The 23,375-nt window shown below is 35.8% G+C and overlaps 1 protein-coding gene across 1 annotated transcript; it reads right to left on the minus strand.

The window, feature by feature from the left end:
• Positions 1 to 20,320: 20,320 nt before the first annotated feature.
• LOC139899105 (uncharacterized) lies at positions 20,321 to 21,404 on the minus strand. Its single transcript, XM_071881925.1, has 3 exons — positions 21,008 to 21,404; positions 20,664 to 20,899; positions 20,321 to 20,341 (listed from the first exon to the last, which is right to left on the minus strand). Exons 1-3 carry the CDS (start codon positions 21,402 to 21,404, stop codon positions 20,321 to 20,323), a joined length of 654 nt encoding a protein of 217 aa, XP_071738026.1.
• Positions 21,405 to 23,375: the final 1,971 nt, after the last annotated feature.

Consider the following 23,375-nt stretch of genomic DNA (forward strand, 5'->3'; position numbering starts at 1 on the left):
GTATATATATTTACATGTTGGTCAATATCTGTCTAACAATTTAGGTCAAGTCGTAGTGTATCACAATCCTAATGCTCGAGACCGACATGCAAAAGTCAACAAAAGTCAACTTGACCCAAAATGACTTCCAAAATCTATACATGTTTATTATATAACTTATATATAGTCGTTTTATATATTTAAATATATTTATCAGATCTTATTATACTGAATAATACAAGTCATTTATTAATAAATAAAAATTTATATTAAAATTCATATATGATAAAAATATACTTTTATATATCTCAATTAATAAAATTTATAAAATTCACTTAATATCATAAAAATATAGTGGTATGTATTATTAATGTAATTATATTACGTGTGGTAAAAATATCTTTGTACGCATATTTATTTGATAAAATAATATTGATAACAATAATAATGATAAAAATAATAAAATGATAGTTTCAATAAAAATATTAATTTTTAGTAATAAAGATAATTTTAGTAATAACATCAACTGATAACAATTATAATAATCGTTTTAATAATAATATTAAAATTAATGATAATTCAGTTGACCATATCTTTTAATCCCTTCATCGAAACCACACAATTTCTAAATGAAAAGTTATTAATTTTTCTTTAGCTTTTCAATGACATGCATATCATATACCTTATCTCAGTAGCATATGTATCAAATTCGTGATTTATCATAAACTATTTAACGACGAAACTAAGCATACAAACATGCATAATCATATATACTCGAGCACTAGTCAGGGATACACTATTAATATATAAAAGATAAGATATGAATGCTCACGTATCAATATTGTGATTCAATATTGCAGGAAAGTACGTAGACGCAACGAAAATGATAAACGTTAGGTTGACCGCACGAGTAATACCCTCGAACAATACCCATAACCTCCATAGCTATAACCCATAATTTCCTTAGCTCTATCCCGTTTGAAAACTTATTTTGAAATCATCTGAATATAACTCCGTCATAGTATTTTATGTATACTAATAATATCTTGAAATAATACTAAGTAAATATTTATATATGTAATTCGATTGAGAGAGTTTAGAGAAATATATTTTCAAGTTTATATGAAATAATGAAACCTATTGAATTCTATTTATAATAGATTTTTGAATTATTAAAGTGAATTATTAAAGTATGAATTATTAAAGTATGAATTATTAAAGTGAATTATTAAAGTATGAATTATTAAAGTAAATTATTAAAGTATGAATTATTAAAGTGAATTATTAAAGTGAATTATTAAAGTTAAAGTAAAGTAAAAGTAAAGTAAAGGTAAAGTTAAAGTATAGTAAAAGTATAAAACTATGTACGTATAATACGCGTATAAATATATTTAATATTAATTTAAATCGTTATATCATAAAACATTTTAGAAAAGTAGAATTATATATATTCATAATAGGTTTCAAGTTATTAAATTACAGTATGTTGGTGAAGCATGGGATAAAGTCCAAAGGTTAAATAAACGTATGAAATCATCTTAATGAAAAATGTCGAGTTACTTAACTTGTCGATATCCAACATCTAAGTTATTTACACTCCACGTTCTTACTTATAAATCACTTTACCATTTTTCGAATATTGTCAAAAAGAATAGATTTCTTAAATCACAGTGGACCTCATAACATAGGCCCGTAATCATATCATAATGTATCTGATAATTCAATCATTTGATATTATCTCTTAATTATGTCAATAAATATATCGAAACAAATACGTTCATGTAAAGTATCATATATCTAATACTTTGTTAATGTTTTTGAAGGTATTTCGTATGCCCGAGAGACATATTAAATTAACGTGGCTAATATGTTTTGATCCAAGTCGGGTCATACCCAATAACAAGCTTACCGACACCTTATTCGTATTTGATCTTAACGATTGGATCATTGATCGAATACGCGACACTTGAATTTTAAGAAAAATGGTTTTCTGACATATTACTTGATGTGTATATAAATTATGGAATAATTTATATAATTAATACTTAATTATTTATAGGTTAAATAATTAATTATGTTATATTACATTTTATAAAACTTGGTTTTATATAAAATGTATACATAACAAAATAAATGTGCATGTTTATAAAATATGTTTATAAATACTAGTTTTATAAAACTAGTTTTATAAAAACTATTTTATAATAAATATGAAAGTGGCATTGGGAGTTCCATTGAGCATGCCATTTGACTAGCAAAGTGTGTAGTTACTTCAAGTATCAAGAAGCATAAGTACCAATACTTATTGGGGACTACACATACATGCTAAACACATCAAAACACTTAAAAAAAACTGCAAAAAAAACCTCCCTGAACTGCTGTTGCTGCCGTGAGTTTTTTGGGCAAAGAAGGGTTCAAATTTTATTTTACAAGTTCATTCAAGTGTTGCAATTAAATCCTAACTAAAAACAAAGGTGTTGGTGGTTAGCTTGGGGTATAACTACTTGAGGTTTCATAGTTTTGGAGCTCCATTTATCATCATCTTCATCATCATCTATCAACAAGCTAGGAGAAGGTATAAACTCTTTTCTTGCTTGTAGTTTGTAAGTATGTTTCACAACTTGATCCAAATTGGGATTTAACTTTAATTGGTTAAAGATATACATGTTCTTAATTGGTAATTAACATGCTTCCGCTTTCTTATTTCTTAAAGTGGTTTAAGTATTATATGAACTTGTTAAATCCCAACAATGGTATCTAGAGCCGAAGTTATTGAAATATGCTTCGAGATGATTATTAAACTCACTATATATTTTGCATTTTATGTACATGCATGATTGTAAAATGCAAAAATTTATAGTTTTGGGTAGGTTTAAAATATGGCCGAATTTATGGAGTTCCAAAAGTGGGTTTTGGTTCTTCCATTTGGTTCATACTTGGTTGTATGTTAAAGTTCACAATCTAAGCCTTGACCTTGTGTTTGGTTGCATGCATGGTTGATTTATATTTATTCAATTGGTTTGTAATAATATTTATTTATTTGGCATGTAATAATTCATTTGGTTATGTAATTTATTTTATATTTGGTATGTAAAATAGATTAGGTTGTAATTTCATTTTTTAGACAAAATGTATTAGGATATATTTTGTAAAATGATGAAGATAATGAAGACTTGAAGAACACATGAAGAAGCATTTGGATGCAAGATTAAGTGGGAGATTTAAAATCTCCTACTTTGTGTAATTACCCCTTACCCGGTGGCATTTTGTTTTCGGCTAAACAAAATGCTTACCAAAAGGCTTGATTGTGAACATGTTGTTTTGCATGCTTGGTTGTTTATTGTATGATTGTGGATTGTATGTATGCTACAAGTTAATCACACATGTTAACACCAAACTAAAATGACAATTTAATTGGTTAAATTTAACATTATTAACACATGCAAAACTACAATTTAATTGGTTAAATTAAAAACGGCTAAAAGGACATTAATAAACGGTTATTAAGAACATGATAAGGATCATATATATAAAATGGTTTATATCAAGTAATTGGTTAAAATTACTAGACTTGAAAATGGATTTCAAATAAACCATACACTAAATGCATGTTGGTGTATGGCATAAATGTTTTCTCAAACTAGAATTAAAGAAAACTTAAAACCCTTTACACTAGGTCAACAAGTTTAAACGCCATCCTATTGTATGACACTTAAAAATATTAGGGAACTTATAATGGGATAAAGGTCACCTAACCGTTATGAGCAAACTAATATGATTAAGGTAAATTTCGCACACTTGTGGGATAAAGGTCACCTAACCACTTGTATGCTAAGTTTACATGTGTATACAAGTAGGATGACTTGATTTGGAAATCATGAACTTAGGGTCACCGAAGCATGATGAACAAATAGGCGTTGATGGGATAATATGTCATGCAAAAGGATTGCATGATCCCATAACTTAGAAGTTGCAAAAGGATTGCAATTGTCATATAATGACTACCTAGCTAAACCAAATGACGGGATAAAGGTCACCTAACCGAAATTTGGTTTACCGTTGGATTCTAAAATTTAATAAATATCAATTGGATTTAAAGGGTATTGATTATTAAATTAAAATTGATACTTAAACAACTTTGTTAAATTTTGTAGATGGCCGCCAATAACAACAACATACAAAACGCACCTATTAACTTGAACAACCTATCGTTAAGGTCTCTCCTCGAGAAAGACAAACTCAACCATACGAACTTTATGGATTGGTTCCGCAATCTTAGGATTGTCCTCAAACTTGAGGATAAAGCATATGTGTTGGAAGACCCCATTCCCGATCAACCCGACGAGGATGATACGGAAGGCATGGCTTATTGGGATAAGTATTGCGCCGATTCGGTGCAAGTCGCTTGCCTAATGCTTGGGACTATGATACCCGAACTCCAAAAGGATTTCGAGCATCATACTGCATACGACATGATCACGCAATTGAAGGAGATGTTCCTTCAACAAGCACGTGTCGAGCGCTTCGAGACCGTTCGAGCGCTTCATGCATGTCGTATGGACGACTCCCAATCCGTTTCATCTTATGTCCTCAAGATGAAAAGCCTCATTGATCGCGCAAACCGTCTTAATCTCAACATATCTAATGAGCTAGCCAAGGATCTTATCCTAAACTCCTTGTCAAAGAGGTTTGACCAATTTGTAATTAATTACAATATGAATGGGATGGATAAGACCATTGGCGAACTACATGGCATGCTTAGGACGGCCGAAACTAGCATGGGTAAGAGGGCTTCACCCGTGCTAATGATCAATGATGGTGGGTCCAAAGGTAATAACACCTCTAAGCCAAAGGCAGCTAAGAGGAAAGGACCCGCCCATCAAGGCAAGGGAAAGGGGAGGATGGTTACCCCAACTAAAAACAAGAACAAGAAGCAAAAGGTTGCCGGACAAGCAAACCCCAAGGAAGACCCATGCTTCGGTTGCGGTGAAATGGGTCACTGGAAACGAAACTGCCCGGTCTACCTTAAGGCGTTGAAGGAAAAGAGGGATGCGGGGCAAACCTCAGGTAATATATATATGGTATATATAGAGCTTAGTATTACTTCTTCTAATACATGGGTATTAGACACTGGATGTGGAACTCACATTTGCAATTCTTTGCAGGGGTTTAAAAGAAGTAACAAGCAAACGGGAACATCAAGTCTCTTTATGGGTAATGGAGCCAAAGTGCAAGTGAAGGCTCAAGGAGACTTTGTATTAAAGCTTCCAAGTGGTTTGGAACTTATTTTGAACAATGTTTTGTATGTACCGGATTTATGTCGAAACATTATTTCAGTTTCCCGTTTAAAACAATGTGGTTTTTATCTTAATTTTGTTAATGATGATATCCACGTTTATTTAGATAATGTATTCTATTTTAAGGCTTCGCCTTCAAATGAAATTTATGAATTGGTTCATGATGACACATCATCTAGTAGCTCAATATACCATACTAGCACCAAGAAACTCAAAAGGGATTTGAGTGATTCCTACTTATGGCATTGTCGCCTTGGTCACATAAACAAGAACCGAATGCGTACACTTCAAAAGAATGGACTCTTGAAATCAAATGAGATGGACTCATTTGATGTATGTGAATCTTGTTTACAAGGCAAAATGACTAAAACACCTTTCAAAGGGACCTATGAAAGGGCTAAGGACTTATTGGGATTAATACATTCGGATGTATGTGGACCCTTTAAGCCCATAGCTAGTAATGGTGAAAGATACTTCGTTACTTTCATTGATGACTTCAGTCGTTTTGGATATGTCTACTTGTTAAGACATAAGGATCAAACTTTTGAAGCATTCAAAGAATATCAAAGCGAAGTACAAAATCAACTCAATAAGACAATCAAGGTACTTCGTACCGATAGAGGAGGTGAATACCTAAGCGATGCTTTCCAAGATCATCTTAGAAGTTGTGGGATTATCTCGCAACTTACTCCACCCGGGACATCACAACTTAATGGTGTGTCCGAAAGGAGGAACCGAACCCTAATGGATATGGTTCGATCTATGATGGCTAGAAGCTCGTTACCTCTATCATTCTGGGGTTATTGTCTATGCTCCGCGGCTCGTATTTTAAATATGGCCCCAACCAAGAAAGTGGAACGAACACCTCATGAGATGTGGTTTGGAAAACCTCCATCTCTATCATACTTAAAGGTTTGGGGATGTGAAGCTTATCCTAAGCGTTACGTCCCTAATAAGTTGAATGCTCGATCCACAAAGTGTATCTTCATAGGATATCCCAAGGATGATATGGGATACTATTTCTATGATCCAACCGAGCAAAATGTATTTGTTGCTCGAAAGGCTGAATTCCTTGAAACTAAGTTCCTAATGGAAGGAAATAGTGAAAGGAAGATAGATCTTGAAGAGGTTCAAGATCAAGTAGATGATAGACAATTGGTTGACACTAGCACTCAACATGAAAATGTTGAGAATGATCAAATGGATGATCAAAATACACGAGACGTTCGCAGATCTGGTACGATTAGTAATCCTCCTGAGAGATATGGGTTTCTCATGGATGGTTGCTATGTGGTTGATTTGGATGAACCAACAAACTACCAAGATGCTTTATCAAGGACTGATAAAGATAAATGGCAGGAAGCCATGAACGCTGAGATGCAATCCATGTATGACAACCAAGTTTGGGAACTTGTTGCACAACCTGCTGGCTCGAGGCTAGTTGATTGTAAATGGCTTTTCAAAATGAAAACCGACATACATGGGAACTTGGATACATATAAAGCTAGACTTGTAGCAAAAGGTTTCACTCAAACTCAAGGGGTTGACTATGATGAAACTTTTTCGCCTGTGGCAATGCTAAAGTCTATTAGGATATTACTTGCCATTGCTGCTCATTATGATTATGAAATATGGCAAATGGATGTCAAGACCGCTTTCCTAAATGGACATCTTGAGGAAGATGTCTATATGGCTCAGCCTGAAGGTTTTGTTGATCCGAAATATCCTAAAAAGGTATGCAAGTTAAAGAAGTCAATCTACGGATTGAAACAAGCATCTAGAATGTGGAATCATCGTTTTAATGAGGAGGCCAAGAAATTTGGCTTCATTAAAAATGGTGATGAAGCTTGTGTATACAAGAAAGCTAGTGGGAGCACTATCATGTTCCTTGTACTGTATGTGGATGATATATTGTTATTTGGAGATGATATTCCGGCAATGCAAGGAGTTAAAACTTGGCTAAGTGAATGTTTCTCCATTAAGGATCTTGGAGAAGCACAATACGTTTTGGGGATTGGGATCTACAGGAATAGATCCAAGAAACTGATAGGTTTGAATCAAAGTGCATACATTGAAAAAATCTTGAAAAGGTTCAAGATGGAGAACTCTAAGAAAGGTTTGGTACCTATTCAAAGAGGAACGCTCCTTAGTTCATCTCAGTGCCCCACCACGAAAGATGAACAGGAGAGAATGAAGAAAGTCCCATATGCGTCTGCCATTGGGTCTATCATGTATGCAATGATATGCACTAGACCGGATGTGTCATGCGCTCTTAGCCTGACAAGTAGATACCAGAATAACCCAGGAAATAGTCATTAGATTGCTGTCAAAAGTATATTGAAATACCTTAGGAGGACTAAGGATATGTTTCTGATATATGGGTCTGGTGAGGAGGAACTCGCTGTAAAAGGTTACGTGGATGCGAGCTTCCAAACTGATCGAGATGATTCTCGATCACAATCCGGCTATGTCTTCACATTAAATGGAGGTGCGGTCTCTTGGAAGAGTTCAAAACAGGATGTTGTTGCTCTATCCACTACAGAGTCGGAGTACATCACCGCATCATTGGCAGCTCAGGAAGCTGCATGGATGAAGAAATTCATCGACGACTTAGGAGTAGTCCCTTCCATTCAGGACCCTCTTGAGATCTTTTGTGACAACGAGGGTGCGATTGCTCAAATCAAGGAACCTCGTGCTCACCAAAAGACCCGTCACATTGAGCGGAGATTCAACTACATAAGGGATGAAGTTGAAAAGGGAAATATATGTATTCGCAAAGTTCACACAGATCTTTATATAGCGGATCCTCTCACGAAGCTCTTACATGGATCAAAACATGCAGGACATGTTTGTGCATTAGGGCTTCGATATTCTAGTGATTGGTCATGATCTGTTTTAAGTATTGTAACGGAACGAAATTATTCAAACTCATTAATATAATTATGGTATTAATTTATTTTGAGTTATGTTCCTATTTTGCATATTTTATCCATGAATAAGTAATTATTTTAAATTCCGTAGTCGATCACATTTGTGGGAGCAAATGTGAGGTTTAGACTATTATGAACTTGGATTGGTATACATTCACGGGATGAATGTGGGGCAAGGTTGCAACCAAGGTTCATAGATATTTGTTGGATACAAATATTGGAAGACCCGCTCTCAAGATTTACTAAATGGAGCCTTTGTGGTTGATCACATGTAATCTTGAGTAAAGGCGAATATCATTGTATCCTCTGACCTGAGATACATATTGAGTTCGGATATTTACCAAATATTGTACCTTGATTCTTTCCTTCGCTATTCTGAAATATGGTAGTTCATAAGGAAGAGCTCATGTATAATACAAAGTACATATTTAGGACGTATGTAGTCAAGATGGAATTTGTCCCTCTTATTCGTTGAGAGTCAGATGTCTAAGGCCTGATAAAGTTAAATCTAAAAGAGAGTGATCAATCTGTATCTCTTGGAATTAACATGACATCTAGGATGAAAGGATAAATGAAAGATTCACCTATTCATATTCGAGATGGGAACTCGAAAGGGATGATGTTATTGAATGGCACAAAGTCATAACATATTGGAGGTGATGGACGGTCGTTAGGTGGTATCCGTCACTTGCATTAATTTTTTTTTATGTTTCTCGTGCAAGTGGGAGATTGAAGGTATTTCGTATGCCCGAGAGACATATTAAATTAACGTGGCTAATATGTTTTGATCCAAGTCGGGTCATACCCAATAACAAGCTTACCGACACCTTATTCGTATTTGATCTTAACGATTGGATCATTGATCGAATACGCGACACTTGAATTTTAAGAAAAATGGTTTTCTGACATATTACTTGATGTGTATATAAATTATGGAATAATTTATATAATTAATACTTAATTATTTATAGGTTAAATAATTAATTATGTTATATTACATTTTATAAAACTTGGTTTTATATAAAATGTATACATAACAAAATAAATGTGCATATTTATAAAATATGTTTATAAATACTAGTTTTATAAAACTAGTTTTATAAAAACTATTTTATAATAAATATGAAAGTGGCATTGGGAGTTCCATTGAGCATGCCATTTGACTAGCAAAGTGTGTAGTTACTTCAAGTATCAAGAAGCATAAGTACCAATACTTGTTGGGGACTACACACACATGCTAAACACATCAAAACACTTCAAAAAAACTGCAAAAAAAAACCTCCCTGAACTGCTGTTGCTGCCGTGAGTTTTTTGGGCAAAGAAGGGTTCAAATTTTATTTTACAAGTTCATTCAAGTGTTGCAATTAAATCCTAACTAAAAGCAAAGGTGTTGGTGGTTAGCTTGGGGTATAACTACTTGAGGTTTCATAGTTTTGGAGCTCCATTTATCATCATCTTCATCATCATCTATCAACAAGCTAGGAGAAGGTATAAACTCTTTTCTTGCTTGTAGTTTGTAAGTATGTTTCACAACTTGATCCAAATTGGGATTTAACTTTAATTGGTTAAAGATATACATGTTCTTAATTGGTAATTAACATGCTTCCGCTTTCTTATTTCTTAAAGTGGTTTAAGTATTATATGAACTTGTTAAATCCCAACAGTTTTCAGTTAATATTATATATTATATATACATATCTATATACACATAATTGTTCGTGAATCGTCGAACACGGTTAAAGGGTAATTGATTACATGAATGTAGTTCCAAACTTTTTGAGATTCAACATTACAAATTTTGCTTATCATGTCGGAAACATATAAAGGTTAAGTTTAAATTTGGTCGGAAATTTCTGGGTCGTCACACTTGCTCATCCATCGTTGTTTGATCACAATCTCTAGTGAGATGGGGACCTTGGCACAATTCACACCCTACCCAGATAGCGTGCATTTCTTTGGTTACCTTCTCAATTTGCCTTGCTTGATTTGCCAATTGAACTTTTAATGCAGCGATTTCATTGTTGCTTTCGACATTAGCAACCGTTGATGATCTAGAGAACTCCATCTCTTGATGCCAATTATGAGAATGTGCTGCTATATCAGCAATGATTGTGTGAGCTTTTTCGGGCATTTTTTTCATGATCGATCCTCCTGCTGCAACATCAATATCCTTTCGAGTAGCCACATTGACTCCTTTATAGAATATTTGGACCTTTTGGAATGTATTCAACCCGTGTTGAGGACATACCCTAAGCATTTTATTGAATCGGGTCCAAGCTTCATAAAGAGTCTCATTAGACTTTTGCTTGAAGTGATTTATATCACTTTGCAACTTTGCTGCTTTTGAAGCAGGGAAGAATTCTGACAAAAACTTGTCCATCATATCATTCCAATCTTCAATATAACCTTCTGGTAATGAGTCTAGCCAATCTCTTGCATCATCCTTTAGTGACCATGGAAAGATTTTTAGATATGCGACATCATCGGTGACATCCTTGATCTTGAATAGCTTGCAAATGCTTACAAACTTACGAAGATGCTCGTTAGCATCCTCATTTGGAGCTCCACTGAATTGGCATGTATTCGTCACCATGTGGAGAAATTGACCCTTTATTTCAAAGCCGTCAGTCATCGTGGGTTGAATAATTGCGTGGCCTTGACCTGTTCTTATTGCCTTCATTAATGCATCCATCGTTTGATTTGTAACAGCCATCTCTTCCTCTTCTTTAATAACTGGCTCTATGATTGGTTGAACAATTGGTTCAGAGTTAGAATCTAATGAAAGTGATTCTAAACCCTGAGCAAGAGACTCTACTTCTTGAGCTCTTAAGCGTTCGTGAAGTTCTCTTTCAGGTTCAGGATATGAAGGAATTAAATTAGAGTTGGATGAACGTAGATTCATGCATTAATACCTATCCTGCAATCACAACACCACAAATAAACCAATTGCAAAAACACAAGCTTACAATAAAAAATAACTTTTCTAGGAATTGAATTCCTACAAAAGGATCGAATAATTCAAAGTTTATTAAAATCTTTTAACAAAACCGCCTCCCCGGCATCGGTGCCAAAAAGTTGATGTGTCAAGACGTAACTTTTAAAATGTAGACAATATGCTTAATAATTAACACATAATACAGGCAACTAAAACCCGATCATGCAGTAACTAGCAAGTAAATTGACCAGTTCGATCCACAGGGAGAAGTTTGTTTTAAGGATTTTACAACGATTAATTATTCTTGGGGGGGGGGGGGGGGGTTTGTGTTTGAAGTTGTCTTTTCGTTTAACGAAACAGTAAATAAATATAATGAATAACAAGAATGAGAATGCGGTGTTTACTTCTATGCTTGATAAATGACATGGATTGTTCTTTTGTAATTAAAACGGTTATTTCATAGTTACAAGTAATTAGTTTATATCAATCTCACAATATCTATAAACTTAAGAGCTATGTTTAATCAACAAGATTCTTTCGTGGTTGAATTCACATAAAACCTAGTTTACTAAGATCACTCTAAGTAAACTACATGATTGTATATCCTAAATATCATTCAATTAACATCCTATACTTACATATAGGTGGCTAGATCACTAGGTGTTGAAGTATAAGCTATGGTCTTTGATAAACTCACATAAACCAAGTCATAACTTATATAATTGAACTAGGATACAAGGATGATTACAACAATGGATCTTTTGAAAGAACATGGTGATTTAGATTGATTAACTAACTAGATCCAACCCGGTTAAACTCACGTGAAACCTAAATTAAAACAATCACTTGAGGTAATTTCATAACTATGTTGCTTTGGAACTTATTCAATTACCGAATTAAACACATAACAAAATCACTTAAGCTTATGCATCTAATCGTCTAGATTACTAGGTGTATTGAAGTATAGATTGTTTTCCTAGTTAAATCACATTAATAGGTTTGCAATCTATATAATTGAAGTAATGAACTAAGCAAGCATAACAATGGTTCTTACGGTTGAACTAGATAACTTAATTAATCAAACATATATATAACTAGCATAACATCAAAGTATAGAACAATCCCAAGCCATAAATCTTACATTGAAGCAAACACACAAGGTTTTTAGCCAAACATAATCATAGTAGAACTAATGAAATAGTAAATACAATTCGAATTCATGTTTAAAAGATATAGAACAATAATACCAATTGGATGAATAACCCTAGCTTAATCTTGATGTTGAAAGAGTGGAGATTGCCTTGTAGCCTTCCTTGAGCCTCGAAAATCATACTAGAACTGAAGGAGAACATAATAGTGAAGGTGTATCAAGTATGTAATCAAAGGCTCCATTAAATAGGCTCAAAAGTTAGGTATTTTTGCCAGAAAGTAACCAGATGCGCCGCATCTCTTTGGGATGCGCCGCATCTCTTTACGTTCAGTAGATTCCAGCTAGGTCCTGCACTCAGGACTGTCGGCAGGGGATCAGATGCGTCGCATCTAGGACAGATGCGCTGCATCTGGCTTGGATGCGCTGCATCTGGGACAGATGCGCCGCATCTGCTGGAGTTTTGGTCCAGAAATCTTTATGCTCCGCATCTGAAACTGTCGGGAGTTATTTGGTGTAGAGATGCGCCGCATTTGGACCTGTTTCAGTGGTTTCGGGCTGTTTTAAGTGTTCAATCTTCGTTTTAACTTTGTTTTCACTGTTGGTCTTCATTTGTTCAATCACAATGGACTTTTACAAATGTACATGAATTACAATGCTTAAGTGCAACAAATACATACAAATAGATACAGAATTAGATCAAAATAACGACAATAAACATGTATGATTTTGGCGTTATCAGACACGTATACAATGTTTTGACATATCATATCGACGTCATCTATATATATTATTTGGAACAACCATAGACACTCTATATGAGGTAATGATCGAGTTATCTATACAAGGTTGAGGTTGATTCCAAAATAATATATATACTTTGAGTTGTGATTGAGTCTGAGACTTGTATGCACTGGGTCATGGATTGATTCGAGAAGTTATATTGATTTATTTCTGTACTACTAACTGTGGTCAATTAATTGTGAACTACTAACGTTGGACTGCTAACTTAACAACTTAAATCGTTAAAAACGTAAATAAAATATGTTGTGAATATATTTCGATCATACTTTGTTATATATGTATATATTTGTTATAGGTTTGTGAATCAACCCCTGGCCAAGTCTTATTTTCCGACGAAGTGAAAATCTGTAAAAGTGAGTTATAGTCCCACTTTTGAAATCTATTATTTTTGGGATGAGAATACATGCAGTTTTATAAATATTTTACAAAATAGACACAAGTAATCAAAATTACATTCTATGTTAAATTATCGAACCGAATATGCCCCTTTTTAGCTTGGTAGCCTAAGATTTGGTGTTTATGATAATTGCCACCAATTGACGCGAATCCTAAAGATAGATTTATTTGGCCCAACAAGCCTCATCCCAATTATGGATGCTTTAGTACTTCGATTTATCATGTCCGATGAGAGTCCCGGAATGATGGGGATATTCTATATGCATCCTGTTAAGGTCGGTTACCACTTGTTCATCATATGAATGATTTTTATGCAGATTGCATGTTGTTTATGAGAAATGGAAATATGAAATCTTGTGGTCTATTATTATGTTTTGATAAATATATAGGTTAAACCTATAACTCACCAACATTTTTGTTGACGTTTAAAGCATGTTTATTCTCAGGTGATTATTAAGAGCTTCCGTTGTTGCATGTTAAATAAAGACAAGATTGGAGTCTGCATGCTTGTATAATATTGTTTTAAAACTGCATTCGAAGACTTAAGTTGATGTGTAATATTATTGTAAACCATTATGTAATGGTCGTGTGAAAATGCTATATTTTAGATTATCATTATTTGATAATCGTCGTAATGTTTTTAAACCTTTATCGATAAAATAAAGGTTATGGTTTGTTTTAAAAATCGAATGCAGTCTTTGAAAAACGTCTCATATAGAGGTCAAAACCTCGCAACGAAATCAATTAATATGAAACGTTTATAATCAATATGAACAGGACATTTTAGTTGGTATCCGAGCATTAGTCTTAGAGAACCAGAAATTTGCATTACTGTGTCTTATCGAGTTTGTTAGGATGCATTAGTGAGTCTGGACTACGACCGTGTTTTCTTTAAAAATGATTGCTTAACACTTTTTGTTGAAAACTACAAATTGTTAACATGTAAATATTATGTGATATATTAATCTCTTAACATGTTTGATATTGTGTGATAGATGTCTACCTCTAGTAAAAATCCAATCGACTCACCTAATAATAATGAAGAGTCGAATATATTTTGGGAAGATTCACAAATTCCCGAAGAGGAATCGGAAGAAGAGGAACTGGAAGAAGTGGAACCGGAAGAAGAGGAACCAGAAGAAGAGGAACCAGAAGAAGAGGTTCAGGAGGAGGAAATATTAGGAACCACAGCCGAGGAAGCAAAATATTGGGAAAATTACCAATTTTCTGATGAATCGGATCCCGATGAGGATTTCGATGATGTTATAGAAATTACCTCGACCCAAATTGAAAAAGAAAAAGAAAATAATAAGGGAAAAGGCATCAAAATAGAGAAACCTAATTTCAACCCCGATGAACTCTACGTTAACATGAAATACCCTGATGGGGTGTACCGTAAACACTCATATTTCTTAAACTTTCACTATAACCCGGGAACATCTAAGCCACCTGGTTTTTCTAAACCATTTGTGAAAACGATGGCTCGCATTAGAGGAGCACCATATATCCATAGAAAATTAGCAAAACGAACCAAGTCCGAGGAGGAAGAAACGAGTGAGTCGGAATAAAGATTTGTAATCATGTTGTGTAATATATGTATTGTAGCGTGCTTGATCAATCCATAATTAATGATGTTACTTAATCACGGATTGAGTGCAATAAGATTGTAATGGAGGATGGGATGTTTGATGATTATTTTGGGCCCCGATGATCGTCTTTCACTTTAACTATCAAGTGATCAACCACCCCGACCCGGTCTTGATTGTTAATTAGCTTAATTCACCTTTTCGCAAAGTAAAAATCCCTTGGGCAAGATCACAAGTGGAAATTACAAAGGCTTAGGCAAAATGACAGAGAATCAACAACCTATAAATGAGAGGCCAAGCTCCCTATTTATAGGATTTGAAATATCCGCGGTCTGCGAGTTACATAACTATCCGCAGAAACTCAGCGGATTAAACCGCGGTCTTGTATTAATGCTAAAACATAACCGCGGTACTCATTTTCAGCGAATATTGCACAGCTTTGCCTTATAATTCGCGTAGTTATGCCTTTGGCTTTTAGCAAATAAAATATACATATACAATGCTATGTATATGATCAAGCCCCCCCAATTTATTATGATACATATTGTGAAACAAATGTATCATGATGAACTCTAAAAATTCGTAGTTATCGCAGTTACCGTTATAGGAAAAAGTTACCGTTTGAGTTGTCACAATGGTTAATTAACATAATTAACCCCGTCACCTATATATATTGTGACCTGAAATCACAAATTCATTTCTCATTTTTCCAAAGTATTAGAAAATTTCTCAATTCGTCAATCAACCTTTATCATTTTAGTTATTATGTGTAGCTCGTATTTAATTTGATATGAAGATTAACGAGTTAGATAGGAAGGCTGATCTAAAAACTCTGATCACCAAACTATTAACAAGCCCGGAAGCTAAATCATCATCATCAAAAGAAAAGCAACCCGTTCCAGTCGTCGATTTAACCTCCAAATCTCCCTCCACAAAGCCGAGCTCTACCAAGCGGCCGTTACAAATACCGCCGTCTTCGCAAAGGAAAAGACATAAACAACCGGAGACCCCCCTCACGAAAATCCAGTTATATCGGAAGGGGACCAGCAAACTGGTATATTGCGGATTGTTATTGCATACATAAAATATACATTAGTTTTATTTTTCCGACTAACAAACAAAGTTATTTTGCAGGCTATTCTTCTGGTGATCCTATCTTTGCTAGCCCGAACACACTTGATCAAATCACCAAATTGTTCCGCACTCCACCTGATTCTTATGGAGTGCGGATTGACGGTTTAGCAGGATACACTTATGCTTCAGCTGCTGCTGCTGCTCTGGATCAACGGCAACAGATGAAGTTAGAAATCCCCGGCGAGCTTCGCCGCGAGTTCTCTAAACTCTATGCGCTGGACGCGCATAATAGTTTTGTTCAAAATTTCTACATGTGCTTCAATTCAGCATATGACGTTATATGCCGTCAGGAACAATTTTTCAATGTTCTTGAAGCTGAACAACTGAAGTATAATGCTGAGAAGATCAAAGCTGAAAACAGTGAAAAACGCTGTGTTGATCTCTCCCATGAGCTCACCGCAGCCAAAACTACCGTTTATGACTTGAAACAGTAGGTTTCTGCTGCGACTGAGAAAGAAAAGCAACTGCAAGACACCATTAAAGCATTGTCAGAGGATGTGACGAAGCTAACGACAGAGCGAGACAGCGCTCTTGCTGCTAAAGCCTCTGCGGAACCTGAGTTCACCAAGGTTCGCCAACATCTCCCTAAACTGGCTAGAAAGATTCTCAATTCCAAGCCTGTTTCTGTAAATTTTTCAACATTTGCCGCCGCATTAAGGCTATGCGAGAGGGTTGAATTTATGGATGAGATTTCTATTCGCTGCCCACTGCCAGACCCGCTACCATCTGCAATAGCTGATCGCCTTTGCTCACTGGAAGACGCGAAATCAGCATACGCGGTTGCTCAGTAGGGCATAGCCGAAATTCCCCTCCCCAAGATAGCCGCAATAAGTGAGCCAGAAGATGTCACTGCAGATGACATCATCAAGCTTCACTTAACCAAGGATTAGCACGCACTTTGTATAACAGCACGCAGCTGCCTCTGCGGTATTATTAATAAAATTTCGTTGTTTCATATTTTTGCAAGTACTTCTATTTTTATAGCGCTTCATTATCAATATTCATAACACAAACTTGTCCTTTGCAATTTCCAACATATATTATTGTGCACATAATAAATGCGTACTTTTGCGAAACAATCTGTATGCGTATATGCTTATACGTTATGAATCTTCTAAGTCCGCCGAAACGATCCTTAGGCAATTAATTAGCATTGCGAAGCATCTAAGCATTGGCAAAATAAAACACTTAGGATTTAAAAATTCCTTTCACAATAATTCGCATGCAAAAGTGGGCAATTTCATCACTTTGCTATTTGAACACTGCAAAATACTATAATCATTATGAAACAATCTTTAAAACATTTCATAACTATTCGTATTTCATATATAAAATTTTCGCATACTTTTACAAGTGTTTATTTTTGAAATTTCGTCAAGTGTGATCAAGGCTTGCAAAAAAAATTAAAAACAAGAACACTTAATAAGTATATCAGCCATATGTTTTGTATCCAATTTCACACGTTATACATATACATCTGATAGTTTCCGCAAAACTATGCATAATGTCGCTTTAACAAAACAGCATGCCACGCATTAGGTAAAACTCGCCCTTCCATATCTGCGAGCTTATATGAACCTGCGGCATTAATTGCTACAATTTGATAAGGGCCTTCCCAATTAGGACCCAACTTGCCAAGCTTTTCTGCTCTGCTTGCTTCATTGTTTCGCAGCACCCATTCGCCTATAGCGAAAGACAAAGCACGCACTATTTTGTTATAATACTTTGCAATTTGCTGCTTATTATTCGCTTCTCTAATAGCAGCCATTAATCTCCGCTCTTCTATGAAATTTAGATTTTCGCCCAACGCAGCATCATTTGCTTCACCATCAAAGTTAGCAATTCGATGCGTTGGTACCAGAATTTCTGCGGGGATAACTACCTCAGAACCATATACCAAACTAAAAGGTGTTTCGCCTGTACTCTTTTTGAAAGTAGTGTGATGTGCCCATAACACATTGGGTAATTCATCTACCCAACCAGTTCGCCTTTCACATAACCTCTTTTTAATACCGCTCACAATATCACGGTTAGTTACTTCACACAGCCCATTGGCTTGCGGGTGCGCCACTGACGTAAACTTTTGTATAATATTTAAATCATTGCACCATGTCTTAAAAGGATCTTTCGCTATTTGAGCACCATTATCACTAACCAATTCTCGCGGAATGCCAAATCGGCAAACAATGTATTCCCATACAAAATTTCGCACTTGCACACCAGTAATAGTGCCAACCGCCTTAGGTTCAACCCATTTGGTGAAGTAATCAATCGCGACAATCAGGAATTTAACATTTCCAGGGCCTGCGGGAAATGGCCCTACAATGTCAATAGCCCATTTATTAAACGGCCATGGTGAATTAACAGGAATCATATCGTGCCGCGGCATTCGATTCTGCGGAGCATGCCTTTGGCAACTTTTACAGCGTTTAACAATTTTTGCCACATCGTGGTATAGGGATGGCCAAAAGTATCCCATTCGCATAATTTTTGCTGCGATAGTTTTGTAGCCTGAATGCAGTGCACAAGTACCATTATATACTTCTTCAACAATCATTTCTGCCTTGATTGGGCCAACACATCGCATCATTGGTCCGCAGTATGATTTCCGATATAAAATATCATCTTGGATGATATACATCGGTGCTCGCTCTCTTACTAAGCGGGCTTCACGACCATCATCTGGCAGAATATCACTGCGGATATATTGTAAAATTGGGTCCATCCAATTTTGCTGTTCTTCTGTAACAGATGCAACCATTAAGTCACTATCTATTGATTTACTCGGTAATTCCTCAACCCATACTTGCTTTTGAAAGTGCGAGAACGTTAAAGCAGCCAATTTGCTCAACGCATTCGCCTTTTTGTTTTGGCTTCTTGGCACTTGCGCGAGTTCGAAATGCTCAAATCGCACTGCCATTTCTTTCAACAACTGCAAGTATTTCTGCATAGAGGGATCATGTGCGTCAAAAGATCCGTTAAACTGATTCGCTACTAGCTGTGAATCCGTAAATGCACGCAACTTAACAATATTCATTTTCTGCGCAATATTTAAACCTGCAAGCAATGCCTCATACTCTGTCTCATTATTTGTTACGTCAAAATTAAACCGCAGAGCATAAGTATGCTCTTCACCGCTTGAACTTGCCAAAACTAATCCCGCACCTGCACCTTCTGCGCACGAAGCACCATCAGTAAATAAATCCCAAGTTTCACTGTGTTCAGGTTTTAGTGCGGTTCGCTCATTAATCACCTCCAACTCTCCAGATAGTTCAGCGAGATAATCCGCCATAACTTGCCCTTTTTCAGCGCTACGCGGAAGGTAAGATATTTGATAAGTACCTAATTCTACCGCCCACAATGCGAGTCTACCAGATATCTCTGGCTTTGTTAAGACTTGCCTGATTTGTAGATTAGTTAATACATGCACGGGATGCCCTAGAAAATATCTTCGTAGCCTTCGCTTTGTTAAAATGAGCGCATAGACAAACTTTTCAATCGGCGCAGAGTTTATTTCACTCCCCGTAAGGGCTTTACTAACAAAATACACTGGCTTTTGTATTTTTTTCCTTTCCACGATCAAAACTGAGCCAAAAGCTTCGTTTGCTACTGAGATATAAAGATAAAGAGTTTCGCCATTAACCGGCGCTGTTAGTGTAGGCAAAGTTTTTAACAACTTTTTCATCTCCTGAAACGTGGATTCTGCTTCGCTGGACCACACAAAATTCTTTTGCTTCAAACAACCTTTTAAGGTTTTGAAAAATGGCAACTGCCTTTCCGCGGCTTTAGACAAGAAACGCGTTAATGCGGCTAGCTTTCCCGTTAAACTTTGCACTTCTTTGACCGTTTTCGGTGCGGTCATATTTTCTATAGTCGTGATCTTTTTTGGATTAGCTTGAATACCTTGTTCTGTAACAAGATATCCCAAAAATTTCCCTTCCGTTTCGCCAAAACTACATTTTAGCGGATTAAGCTTCATGTTTATTTTTCGCAGTCTGTCAAATGTTTCACGCATATCTTCAATGATTCGCTCTTGCGTCATGATTTTGATAACTAAATCATCTACATAAGCTTCAAGATTACGCCTATTTGTTTATCAAACGCGGTATCAATCAATCGTTGATATGTCGCGCCTGCATTGATTAAACCGAAAGGCATCATGATATAACAATATATGCCTTTGCCCGTATGAAATGCGGTTTTATCTGTGTCTTCTTGCGCCATAGGAATCTGATGATAACCTCTTGCCGCGTCCAAAAAACATTTATACGGAAAAGCATGTAAAGATTCCACCTTCAGATCAATTTTTGGAAGCGGATAGTTATCCTTCGGGCACGCTTTATTCAAATCTTTGTAATCAATACACATTCTCCAAGAACCATCAGGTTTCTTCACCAATACTGGATTTGCAATCCATGATTGGTATTGGACTTCGCGCAAAATTCCGGCTCTCACCAATTTTGTTACTTCTTCATACAACCATTTTACGCGGTCTGGGGCCATACCCCTTCGCTTTTGCACTACTGGTTTTAGAGCTGGATTCACATTAAGCCTGTGTTCTGCAATATGACGTGGAACACCAGTCATATCGTTTTCGCACCAGGCAAAGACATCCATATATTGGACAAGTAATTGCACGATTTGTTTTCTAGTATCCGCACTAACATTACGTCCTACTTTGATTTTCTGATCTGGATATGCGGGATTAATTATTTCCATAGCATCTGCACTATCAACAGGTTCTTGCCCTGTGGTTTTTACGTTAACAGCCGCACAAATAGGCATAATGCTCATTGAACATATTGTGGCAATTCCCTTATACGTTGGAAACTTAATCAGGCCATGAATTGTAGGCGGTACAATCCCAAATTTACTTATAGCGGTTCTTCCCAACAGCATCATATAGCGAGAAGAGGCTCGCATAACATAAAAATCTAATCGCGCTTGCCGCACCAAAGCGTCATTATTAACATCAGCTAACTCGATGTTTAATGACAAAACACCTATAGGTAATGAAGATTCTCCTGCAAAACCGGTTAGTGAAATTACGGTTGTTTGCAGGTTTGTTTTAATACTTTCTGGCAATTGAGCGAAGCATTGTTCGTAAATAACATCAACGCTACTGCCATTGTCGACATGGACTTTCATGACTGTGATATCAGCTTCCGCAATTTTGCACGATATCATTATCGGCATTTCAGAAAAATCATCGCTCTGCATTTTCGGGAAACTAATTGGCGCAAATTGCCAATTATGATGCGTTTTAGCGAACTTTCGCTTTTTTCCTCTTTTTTGGGCATTCGCTCGCACAGCGACCACTGTATCACTATCGTTTCCAATATTACTCGTAATTCTAAGCAATCGAGCAATTCACCGCCGATTTTAGATGTATGCACCAACAAATCATCACAACAAAAACACGATTTAAATTAAACCGTCGAATTAATTGTTTTGACGGCATAAAACAAAAAATTTTCAGTTTTAATTCAAAAAACGTGTCCCACGGATGGCGCCAATTGATCAATCCATAATTAATGATGTTACTTAATCACGGATTGAGTGCAATAAGATTGTAATGGAGGATGGGATGTTTGATGATTATTTTGGGCCCCGATGATCGTCTTTCACTTTAACTATCAAGTGATCAACCACGCCGACCCGGTCTTGATTGTTAATTAGCTTAATTCACCTTTTCGTAATGTAAAAATCCATTGGGCAAGATCACAAGTGGAAATTACAAAGGCTTAGGCAAAATGGCAGAGAATCAACAACCTATAAATGAGAGGCCAAGCTCCCTATTTATAGGATTCGAATTATCCGCGGTCTGCGAGTTACATAACTATCCGCAGAAACTCAGTGGATTAAACTGCGGTCTTGTATTAATGCGAAAACATAACCGCGGTACTCATTTTCAGCGAATATTTCACAGCTTTGCCTTATAATTCGCGTAGTTCTGCCTTTGGCTTTTAGCAAATAAAATATACATATGCAATGCTATGTATATGATCATTTGTTAATTATCTTTTACGAATCTAATCCTCGTTTATTTTACAGTATAAGAACACATAATGGACGTTAAGGATAGACAACCGAATATTTTAGAAGACCTACCAGGGGATATGATTGATGAAATCTTGTCTAGAGTCGGTCAAAATTCATCGGCACAATTATTTATGGCGAAATTAGTTTATCGAACATTTGAAAGACGTTCCAGGCATGCCTTAGTTTATAAAAGGCTTTCTTTTGAAAGATGGGGTATATCACATTGGGGAGACTTTAAGTTACGCCGTGTTTTCTTTAAAGCATTAAGTGCGGGGAACCCAAATGCAATTTTACGCTACGGGTTAAGAACCTATTTTGACTCCAAATATCCCAACATAGGACTTCTTTCTTTAGAAAGAGCTTCTAACATGCAACATAAAGAAGCATGTTATGTTTACGGGTTAGTGATGTTCGCTTCTCACCAAAGTGAGAAAAAGAACATTGGATTACAACTGTTAAATAAAACATTCTCACAAGTGATGGACTCAGTAGTTGGGGTGAGAAACAAGGTTTTTAGACTGTTACGGGGCTGTTGGGCATTAAGTAACCCCAGTCCTTTTGAAAACGTTACAACGTGCTGTCTTGTCAACGGTCACAACGGTTATTTTCCACAAGACCAAGGATGGGAAATAGTCTTAGTAAAACCAGAATGCATGACTTGTTTCTGGACTTATGAATTACGTGTCTTTATTGCTTTTGCTGAACGACTTACGTATTAACTAGAACTGTCTTCATAACTTCCTTGTATCAAAGTCATTATGTGCTATATTTTATCCTGAATGTAAGATAGTGGTATTGTATGTTTGTAAAATATTGTATAAAAGTTTGAACGCGAAATATTATTGTATTTGGTTTTTCATATAGAATCATAGTAGTTGAATTGTATATTAGCTGCTAAGTATGAACTTAACGAGTAGGTACTACGCGAATTAAAACTATACAACGCTAATAGGAAGAAAAAGCTTTTATAAATGAGTTCAGATTATGCTACGAAATACTATTGACTACTCTTAATATTCTATATGATTAACTTAATTCTTTTGTCTATTTTTGAAGGAAATGGCAACGACTACTCGTCAGAACTTGAACATGAGTGAGGAAGACTTCCGTGTTTTCCTTGCTGTG

The sequence above is a fragment of the Rutidosis leptorrhynchoides genome, chromosome 1, assembly GCF_046630445.1.
Source record: "Rutidosis leptorrhynchoides isolate AG116_Rl617_1_P2 chromosome 1, CSIRO_AGI_Rlap_v1, whole genome shotgun sequence".
NCBI classification, from domain to species: Eukaryota; Viridiplantae; Streptophyta; class Magnoliopsida; order Asterales; family Asteraceae; genus Rutidosis; species Rutidosis leptorrhynchoides.

Excerpts from the sequence above, each read along its gene's own strand:
- LOC139899105 (XM_071881925.1), bottom strand. The coding sequence starts at position 21,404 with ATGCCGATAATGATATCGTGCAAAATTGCGGAAGCTGATATCACAGTC. Across the intron at positions 20,900-21,007 it reads TAAGGGAATTGCCACAATAT|ATCAGAAAATCAAAGTAGGA; the intron begins GTTCAATGAGCA and ends CCGCATATCCAG. Across the intron at positions 20,342-20,663 it reads ATGAAGAAGTAACAAAATTG|GCGCGACATATCAACGATTG; the intron begins GTGAGAGCCGGA and ends TAATCAATGCAG.